Below are 11,319 nucleotides of genomic sequence, written 5' to 3'. Positions count from 1 at the left end.
CACGCATTATGGAAGAGGCTAGAACAAATATGTATGTCGAAAACTCTAACAAGCAAGTTGCATATGAAGCGGCGTCTTTATGCTCATCGTTTGGAGGAAGGTGCGTCATACACGAACACTTAACAGTGTTTAAAGAAATTCTCTCAAACTTGGAGGCCATGGAGGTTCGAGATGATAAGGAAGATCTAGGGTTGATTCTACTTTGTTCGTTGCCCGTCTTATTCAACCTTTAGAGACACGATTTTATATAGCCATGAGTCTCTCACGGTTGATGAGGTTTATGATTCTTTAACCTCGTATGATAAGATGAAGCATCTTGTGGTTAAACCCAACTCTCGGGAGAGGGTCTCATTGTTCGTGGGAGACAAGACCGGAATGTTGATGATGATCGTGGTAGAACACAGAACGGAATCCTCGTGGTAAATCTAAGGGTAGATCGAAATCTTCAAACAGAGGTAAAACTTGCAACTTCGCAAGAAGAAAGGGCACATTAAATCGAAAGTGCTATAAGCTACAAAATAAGATTAAAAGGAGGTGCGAATCAAAAGGAAAACACGGAAAATTCCGTGAAGTGATGTTGTAGAAGACTACAACGATGGTGAACTTCTAGTTGCTTCATCAATGATTCTAAAGTAAGCGAGGAGTGGATACTTGATTCAGTCTGCACCTTCCACATGAGTCCCAATCGGGATTGGTTTACAACTTATGAAACGATGTCTCAAGGTGTTGTTTTGATGGGAAATAATGTTTCATGTAAAATCGCGGTGTTGGAACAATTAAAGTTAAGATGTTTGATGGAGTTGTCGAACACTTAGTGACGTGCGGCATGTTCCGAATTGAAAAGAAATTTAATTTCGTTGAGTACTCTTGATTCAAAAGGGCAGATACACAATGAAAGTGGGGTTTTAAAGATTTCAAAGGGTCCCTTGTTGTGATGAAAGGGCAAAGAAAGATTGCCAAGTTATATGTTTCTGAGGTTCTCATCATCTCGGTGATGCAATTGCCGCTTCTCTTCCTTGTCGATGATGATATTACTAAACTTTGGCATATGCGCCTAGGGCATATGAGTGAGAATGGCATGGCGAATTAAGCAAAGAGGACTTCTTAATGGGCAAGGAATTTGCAAACCGAATTTCGTGAGCACCGTGTTTTTGGGAAGCAAAGAGAGTTCGATTCACTAGAGGAATCCATAACACGAAGGAAACGTTGGAGTATATCCATTCGATCTGTGGGGGCCGTCCAGAGTGCCTTCGAGAGGTGGAGCTAATTATATGCTAACCTTTATTGATGATTTTTCCGAAAAGTTTGGGCGTTCTTCCAAGCGAAAAGCGATGTGTTTTCCACATTTAAGTCTTGGAAAATTATGATTGAAAAAGCGACGGAAAATAGATAAAATACCTCCATGCAGACAATGGCTTAGAGTTACGCTACGATGAGTTTAATAGATTGTGCAAGTCGAAGGGATCATGAGACACTTGACGATTAATCATACTCCACAAAGAAAGCGGCGTTGCGAACGAATGAACGAACGATCATGGAGAAGGTTCGATGTATGTTGTCAAATGCCAACTTACAAGTCATTTTGGGCGTATGACCTCTCATCGCATGTTTTTGATCAACCGATCTCCATCCGCTGCCATTGAGAAAAGACTCCACAAGAGGTATGGTCCGTAATCCCGCTAATTATTACGATTTAAAGATTTTTGGGTGTCCTGCGTATGCTCATGTTGATAATGGAAAATTGGAACCGAGATCCATTAAATGCGTTTTCTTGGTTATAAAGTGGTGTAAAAGGCTATAAGTTATGGTGTCCTGAAAATAGAAAAGTTGTGATTAGCAGAGATGTTGTTTTTGATGAAACGCTATGCTACCTAACTTATCTCTTAAAGACTCTTCCAATAAAGAAAACCAAAAGCGGTGGAGCATCGATTAATCCGAATCAACTCCTCAAGCCAAGACAAAATTGAGAATAGAGTTGCTTCTTCACCGCAATACTCTATCGCCAAAAACAGGACAAGAAGAGAAATTAAACCTCCAAAGAAGTATGCCGAGGTTGATCTAGTTGCTTATGCTTTAAATGTGGTGAAGATATAGATGCGAATCAAGAGCCATTTAATTATTCGAGGCGATTAGTGTGAAGACTCGAAAAGTGGATGTTTGCTATGCAAGAGGAGATGGAATCACTCCACAAAAAGCAGTAACATGGGATCTTGTAAAACTTCCTAAAGGTAAAAAGGCATTCGTTGTAAATGGGTGTTTAAAAGAAAGAAGGGACTCTGTGAGTTGAAGAACCCGGATATAAAGCAAGGCTTGTTGCAAAGGGTTACTGATCAAATTCCAGGAGTGGACTTCACAGATGTGTTCTCTCCAGTTGTTAAGCATAGTTCGATTCGAGCTTTGCTTGGTATTGTGGCCATGCATGATTTGGAGCTTGAGCAGTTAGATGTAAAAACTGCATTTTTGCATGGAGAACTTGAGGAAGATATTTACATGCAACAACCGGAGGGTTTTATAGTCTCAGAAAAAGAGGACTATGTTTGCTTGCTGAAAAAGTCCCTTTACGGTTTGAAACAGTCACCAAGACAATGGTACAAGAGGTTTGATTCCTTTATGACTTCTCATGATTTCAAAAGAAGTAGTTTTGACAGTTGTGTCTACTTTAAGAAAAAAAGTGATGGTTCTTTTGTGTATCTACTTCTTTATGTTGATGACATGTTGATAGCAAAGAAAAGATAAAAGAGAGATAAGAAAGGTTAAAGCCCAACTAAGTGAAGAATTTGAGATGAAAGATTTAGGACCAGCAAAGAAGATACTTGGTATGGAGATTCTCGAGATAGAAAAGCAAGTAAATTGTACCTAAGTCGGAAGGGTACATTGAGAAAGTTCTTTGCGGGTTCAATATGCAGAGTGCTAAGCTCGTTAGTACTCCTTTAGCGACCATTTCGGACTTTCATCGGCCTTATCTCCTCAATCGATAATGAGATTGAGTACATGTCACATGTTCCATACTCTAGTGCATGAGGATCTCTCATGTATGCTATGGTTTGTTCACGTCCGATTTATCATATGCGATCGGTGCGATTAGCGAGATACATGGCGAATCTCGGTAAAGAACACGGAAAGCGATTCGATGGATTTTAAGATACTTACGAGGCACTACTAATGTTTGCTTACAGTTTGGAAGAACTAAAGATGGAGTTATAGGGTATGTTGATGCTGATTTTGCTGGAGACCTTGATAGAAGAAGATCTCTCACAGAGTTACGTCTTTACAATCGGAGGTTGTGCAATTAGTTGGAAAGCCACTTTGCAAACTACGGTCGCTTTGTCTACCAACGAAGTGAGTACATGGCGATTCTCGAGGCTTGTAAAGAAGCTATTTGGTTGAAGGGACTATTTAGTGAACTCAATGAAGACCTTCAAATCAGACAAGATTTTGTGACGATCAGAGTGCCATCTTTCTTACAAAAGATCAAATGTTTCATGAGAGAACAAAACACATTGATATTCGGTATCATTTTGTTCGTGATATTATTGCTCGTGGTGATATTGTTGTGAGCAAAATTAGCACTCATGAAAATCCTACGATATGATGACTAAGTCACTTCCTATAACCAAGTTTGAGCATTGCTTAGACTTGGTTGGTGTTCATTGTTGAAGTTAAACCCTTAAGGGGTTTTGGAAGAGGTGAAGAACTTGTTTATTGAAAGTTCGCGATGAAGAACTTGTTCATTGAGAATTTGTGTCAAGGTGGAGATTGTTAGAATTAAGTGACCCAAATTCTTATTTAAATAAAATACGATGGAAAATAAAATAAAAGTAAAATCCATATAGAACTAAACTTCTTTTATTTTAATATAATAAAGTTAAGCCTTCTCGAATTAGGCAAGTTACTCAAGCATGAACATTTCTAACTAATCCTTTTCTGAAAATATATATTAAAGTGGAAATTAAATTTGATTAATTTGATACAATTTTACTTACAACCAATCCTTTGAGGTTAAATTTGGATTGCTTGGATTGCTTGTTGTCGTCGAGTAAAGCATTAGCAAGATTTGGTACAAAATGCCCTGAAATAAAATCCGGAAATTTAATTATAGTAATGAACATGTTATATTGTTTGTATTGTTGCATGGAGACTTATCCATAACTTGTATTAAGACAAGATCATTTGATTGTTATATTTCTATTAAATAATTAGTTTGACATATTCGATTCAAGAAGTATGTTACAAAAAATAATAATGATGAAAATATTTATATTTTTTGAATTATTTTTACAAAATTATTAATTTAATAAGAAATTTGACTAATTATTTGAGTTTGTATCTAAAAAATAATAGTGTTGCAAGCTTGATATGTAAACAATAAAGTACAATATATAGAGAGAAAAAACTATATGCTAGAGATCGCATTTTATTTTGTTTAGTTACTCATCAAGTATATTTTGGTGTATTAAAAATATGTTGATATATGACCAGATAAGAGACAAGAAATTTTTCACCTGCAAAACTTGACCCAGCTAGATATAGATCTTTCGACTTGAAGACCGGATATTTTTCATACCATTTTTGCATAAATGTAAGCAATATTTTATCTGTATGAAACAAACAATTGAAAACTATCAATACATATAAAATCCAAACTATTTTAATTAATAATAAAGAATATATACTACGATCTTACTAGTGATATCATCTCCGTTATTATAATCGCTACTTGTGTTTGAATATGACCATCCAGATCCAATAGGGGAGTCGATAAACAATAGATTTGATACTGAAACATATATTAGACAGAATTTTATATAGATATAGAAATACAAAAAAAAAATATAAGAAAGACAATGCAATTCGTTTAAATACAATGAAAACTAGATGTACTGTAACATTTTATAGTTCTAAAACATTTAATATTTTTTGATAAATTTATATCGATATGAAAAAAATAACTATGAAACATGATATATATATATACACACACAAAAAAATATCAATAAAAGATAAGCGTAGGAAATTAGACAACCTTTGTTCCAAGAAAATAAATTTGTTTGGAGACCATGAGCATCTTTCGTAACAATAAAAGGTCCAACACTTCCAAAGGCATCTCCAACGGAAGAACACCCTGGTCCTGAATAGTATTACACAAAAGATTTTATTATATGTGAATAATCAAACAAACTTATCGGCTAGACTTAAGTAAAGCTAAAAAAATAGAGTAATGGTTCGATCTAACGTAATGATTAGTCTAGTTCGATAAGGATTTAGTATATGTTTAGACGTATGGCTTTCCAGATGAGGAAAAAAATCATAGACAGAGCAAGGCTATAAAATTTGTGTTAGGGATAGAGATAAAGCTAAAATCTTTGCATGGAAATGGCCTAAATTGAATTATTACTTTCTAAGGAGGGAAAAAAAGTGATAATGCTTCCATTTGAAGGGGGAAAGGGGATTAAATTGAATTATAAATTTTTGGGAAAGGCTAAAAATGCAATGGTAACATTTAACCAATAGGGCCGAAGCCCTAGCTTCCCCTTCGCTTTAACTTGCACGTAGTAAATTTTATCTAACTTACTCATATAGGATTCCTACTAGGAAATCCTTATAACATTAGAAAATAAAATAAAAAAATTTCAAAGAGGTTCACCTCCAGTTAACCAGACAGTGAGGGGTTGAGTTAGGGGACTTTTTTCAGCTTCAACAAAATAGTAAAAAAGACTTCGACCAACGACATTTTCATCCACATCAATATATCCAGCAAATTGCCTAAAATTAACATCTGGTTGTCCTGGCAATTTGCTTATCAAATCATTCATTGGGAAGGCATTGGATTTAACTCCAAGTTGAAAAATAAGAAAACCAATAAAGATTACTCCCCGAAATTCCATTTGAAATTATTCTAATATTAAAGAAATAAGGGTAACAAATGTTTATTGAATTCTTTACTTTCTAATGCTTAAAATTAATGGAGAGAGCTACCTTATATATTGTGTTTTTCTCTATTTTAAAGTAAATATGTTGTTTTAATAGCTAACATTTTGAAACCGTGAAACATAGGTTTCAAGTTGTCATTGTTTTTGGGCATTATTTTGTTTTGTTAGTTTGCCTAATAATTTTTTTTTGATAAATAACCTTTATGAATTATAGGTTTACTTGATATAAATATATTATAGGATATAGCATCAACATATTCATTAATTTCATGGACAAACATGATTCCAGGTAACTAATGAAATGATATGTAAATTTCTTTTCCATTTTTTAAACTTCATATTTCAAGTATATTTTGAATTTTGATTTTAATAGGGTAAGATTTTTTTAGTAATGACAATGCCCGCGTATATTAATAGAAAATGCTTTTGTTATCCACGGAAAGGTTGGGTTAAGAGAGTTTCTTGTTGTACCTATTGTGCTTTCCCTTTGGAAAAGATAACATATATATGGAGATGTATTTATTTGATTTGGACTCTTTTCTATTTTTATTCCCTTTTTTATTGTGCTTATATTTTCTTTTAGGGAAATAAATATTGTCACGTCCTAAAAATCGGGTTAGTAGAAATTGGGTTAGTGAACCGAGAGTTGTAACGCCAAAAATTTTATAATTTTTGGGTCTAAGTATGTCAAGAAATTTGAATTGGTTTACTGGTTAAGTGTCTTGGTTGTGAGCTAGAGGTCCTATGTTTGATTCCCTTCCCTTGACTTTTGTTGATATTTGCTCCTTCAATTGGTTGTTCACATACAGGTTATATTTTATTCTTTTTACCTTGTTGACAAGAACGAGTCTGTTGGTTCAATGGTAAGGCTTCAGCTTATCCTTAAGTTGTTTCCTTTAAGTAAAACAAAAACTTTGCATCCACTAGTATGATACTTCTGACACCCTGAAACCCAACCTAAGAGTTTAGACCGAATTTGAAACGCTACATTAATCACCGAAGTGATTGTGGGAAATTTTTTTACAAAACCAATCGATTTTACACAATAACGGTAATTCCTAGTTGTCACAAACTGGGCATAAGCCCATTTCCAGAATAAGAATCAGTTTTCAGTTGGGGCCTTAGTCCCTCTCAGTAACTATCCAGTCGGACAATAGCAATCTTATCTACAGAATCCTCTTAGGCACGGTGCCTTATAGTCAATAAGTCAATCACGCCTAAATACAGTATCACGTTCAGTCAATCATGTCATTCGGACATCTTTATCGAGCCGTACAGTCACATTCAGTCACACAGATACAATCAGATGCATATGGGTGCAAATGAGTTATAAAATAACCCACCCATCTAGCCAACACACCATCTCTGTCCCCCATCGCACCTCAATAGAGCTGTAAGCTCTTCCAACCAATCACTCCAAGTGGGGATATAATCAACCCATCCATCTAACCCTACACTCCGTATGATGTTATCCCGGGTTGCCCGGCAACGATGGACATCAACATTGTCCTCGACCCTCAGGGAATTGGGACTGCCCACGACCCTCTGGGTATTAGGGGCTATCAGTAAGCTGTATAGTGCCATGCAGAAGATCGCGATATAGACATGCAATATGAACTGCTAGATCAGATATATTACGTGGCAAAGCTAGCGTATAAGCTGTACTGTGCAATGCGGTAAACCGCGGTACAGACATGTAGTATAAACTGCTAGATCAGACATGCGGTACAGTGCAAGGCGGTAATCCGCTATACCATTATTAGTAATGTCCACGACCCTCAGGGTATTGGGACCGCCCATAACCCTCTGAGTACTAGGGGCTATCAGTAATAACCAGCAGAACAGCTGCCAGATCAAATCAAACTCCCTTCTCTTCACAATCTTGCCCAAAATAGTTTATGCATATGTATGTATGTGTGCAGTTAGATGTACACAACCAGAATACCAGTCTCACATAATTAATCCGAATCAGACATTCACATCCAACCAATCAGACAGAACCAGTTGCACACACACAGTCACCCAGTTAATCTGGTTCAAAATCAAACATGTCACATACCCAATCACAAATTACATATTATTAAAACTCATATCAGAGTCGTAAATGCCCTCACTAGAGCTTAACCAAGGGTTAGATCATACAGAGCAGCAATTACAAGTAACTTTGACCTAAAAATAATTTTTGGCGAGATAGGGACACACGACCGTGCGCTCCGGCCGTGTGGGACACTCCATGCCGTGTATAGGGTAGCATACGGCCGTGTGACGAGGGCACATACCCGTGTGAAGTAGAGACATGGCCGTGTGAGCTGGTCGTGTAACTCACTATTCCATTTCACTTATATTAGGTGTAGGGCAGACACGGCCGTGTAAAGGTGTCACATGCCCGTGTGGCCATCAGTCACAGCCGTGTTTCCCACAACACACGCCCTTGTGGAAGCCCTAATTTCCCAAATCAATCACACAGCCGTGTGCGCAGGCCGTGTGACATCCAAAATTGGCCGGAACCTTTAGTTCCCAAATCCACACGGCCGTCAGAGAAGTCACGATTACTCTCTGAAACAATCTCGAAAACACCGTTTTCAGCCCTAAAACACCTCCCAAATCACATTAGATCAAAAATATACAAAATCCCACACAAATCGAGCTTAAAACAATGATATTCCATCCTCAATTGACTATTCACAAAGTTGGATTGGGATTCACAACTAGAAAGGAAAAAGGTTGGGAACCCACACCTTTTTCGACGACGAAGAAGATGACAGAGGAGTGTACTTCCAGCAATCGAAGACAACACATTCTTTTCGAATCACTTTTTAAAAAAACAAACAGTTGAAAAATAATGGGGAGAGAAAAGAGGAGAGAAAGGAATCGTGAAAAACCCAAAAATAAAGAATAAGCATCAAAATAAAAATAAATGAGAAAGTATAAATTCACATCAATTAAAAACTTAAACTAAATTATCAATTAACAAAATTAAAAACAGTTCCACAAAATGCCCACAAGAATGTTCCAACTCAGAACCTCAAGGTACACTAACATACAATTTACCACCAGACCAGCAGACCCATTCTGACACTAAATTGCACAACTAATCACTTAAGTGCAACCTTCTCACTATCCCTATTCTCAAAATCCAAAACATTTAGGCCCAAAATTCGAGGCGTTACAATACTGAAAAATGAGGACAAAAGAAGAGAGCATAATTGATTGGAGAAATGAAGTTATTGACATATTTTTATATTCGTTTAAGTACATGGATTGGGAAATTGTGTAATTTTAACAAACGAAAAGAAACTTTCATTAAAGTAAAAGTTGTTACATAAGCATTTGACAATACAGAGTGATATAAAAAGGAGCTAGAATGCATCAAAAATGGAACAAAATAACTCTTGGAATAAGGCCTGCAAAGACTAGGTTTTCCTTTGCTAATTTATTGAAAGCATGGAGGAAAGTAATTCGAGAGAATTGGTGCATCAAGCCATTATGCATTCACAAGCCTTTCTCTTGCATGTAACCTGATCGTATTTCTTGACTACAACCCAAGGGCTAAAGCAAAACTAAAATTTAAAACACAAGGGAGACACTACAATCGAACAAAAACTTGTTACCTGATCGTATTTCTTGACTACAGGTTATATTTTATTCTTGTTACCTTGTTGACAAGAACGAGTCTTTTGGTTCAATGGTAAGGCTTCAGCTTATCCTTAGGTTGTTTCCTTTAAGTAAAACAAAAACTTTGCATCCACTAGTATGATACTTTTGACACCCTGAAACCCAACCTAAGAGTTTAGACTGAATTTGAAACGCTACATTAATCACCGAAGTGATTGTGGGAAATTTTTTTACAAAACCAATCGATTTTACACAATAACGGTAATTCCTAGTAGTCACAAACTGGGCATAAGCCCATTTCCAGAATAAGAATCAGTTTTCAGTTGGGGCCTTAGTCCCTCTCAGTAACTATCCAGTCGGACAATAGCAATCTTATCTACAGAATCCTCTTAGGCACGGTGCCTTACAGTCAATAAGTCAATCACGTCTAAATACAGTATCACGTTCAGTCAATCATGTCATTCGGACATCTTTATCGAGCCGTACAGTCACATTCAGTCACACAGATACAATCAGATGCATTTGGGTGCAAATGAGTTATAAAATAACCCACCCATCTAGCCAACACACCATCTCTGTCCCCCATCGCACCTCAATAGAGCTGTAAGCTCTTCCAACCAATCACTCCAAGTGGGGATATAATCAACCCATCCATCCAACCCTACACTCCGTATGATGTCATCCCGGGTTGCCCGGCAACGATGGACATCAACATTGTCCTCGACCCTCAAGGAATTGGGACTGCCCACGACCCTCTGGGTATTAGGGGCTATCAGTAAGCTGTACAATGCCATGCAGAAGATCATGGTACAGACATGCAGTATGAACTGCCAGATCAGATATATTACGTGGCAAAGCTAACGTATAAGCTGTACTGTGCAATGTGGTAAACCGCGGTACAGACGTGTAGTATAAACTGCCAGATCAGACATGCGGTACAGTGCAAGGCGGTAATCCGCTGTACCATTATTAGTAATGTCCACGACCCTCAGGGTATTGGGACCGCCCATAACCCTCTGAGTAATAGGGGCTATCAGTAATAACTAGCAGAGCAGCTGCCAGATCAGATCAGACTCCCTTCTCTTCACAATTTCGCCCAAAATAGTTTATGCATATGTATGTATGTGTGCAGTTAGATGTACACAACCAGAATACCAGTCTCACATAATTAATCCGAAGCAGACATTCATATCCAACCAATCAGACAGAACCAGTTGCACACACACAGTCACCCAGTTTGTAACGCCCCAATTTTCGGGAATTCTGTGAATGTTGGCATAGGTTTAATTATGTTAGTGGGCCTCTAGAAGGCCCAAGCTTAAGATAGAACCCGGTAATTTTAGTTAATTTTTGTTCCATAAGAAAAAGGGGGTGAAATTATGAAATAAAACCTATGTGAAAATGTTTGAAAATGCTATAGGCTAAATTAAAGTGGCCAAATAAATAGGAGTGCAAAATAGGAGGATTTGCATGACAAACCTCCCATTTTACATGAAGTGGCCAGCCATCATGTTGTTGTAGACAATATGAGCACTTGATATCCATAATTAATGGTACAAATTGATAATGGGTTAGGTAAATGTTCCATGATAATGGATTAGGTAAATATTTCATGATAATGGGTTAGGAAAATGTTCCATGATAATGGTTTAGGTAAATGTTCCATGATGGGCATTTCATGTCTTTTGTATTAAAGAATTAAATGGATGAAATATGAAATTTTATTAAAAGAAAAAGGGGTGAAAAGAACAAAGTTTTGTCCATCTTTATTCAT

General features: G+C 36.8%; 1 protein-coding gene across 1 annotated transcript; it reads right to left on the bottom strand.

Annotated features, from left to right (window-relative positions):
- Positions 1–3,959: 3,959 nt before the first annotated feature.
- Positions 3,960–6,009, bottom strand: LOC128292743 (serine carboxypeptidase-like 44). Its single transcript, XM_053027667.1, has 5 exons — positions 5,645–6,009; positions 5,024–5,128; positions 4,685–4,777; positions 4,503–4,595; positions 3,960–4,069 (listed from the first exon to the last, which is right to left on the bottom strand). The coding sequence occupies exons 1-5, from the start codon at positions 5,883–5,885 to the stop codon at positions 3,960–3,962; spliced, it is 642 nt and encodes a 213-aa protein (XP_052883627.1). The 5' UTR covers positions 5,886–6,009.
- Positions 6,010–11,319: the final 5,310 nt, after the last annotated feature.

This window comes from Gossypium arboreum, chromosome 5, assembly GCF_025698485.1.
Source record: "Gossypium arboreum isolate Shixiya-1 chromosome 5, ASM2569848v2, whole genome shotgun sequence".
Lineage (NCBI taxonomy): Eukaryota > Viridiplantae > Streptophyta > Magnoliopsida > Malvales > Malvaceae > Gossypium > Gossypium arboreum.
The sequence above is the reverse complement of the archived record's forward strand: the minus strand, read 5'-3'. Positions and strand labels throughout refer to the sequence as shown.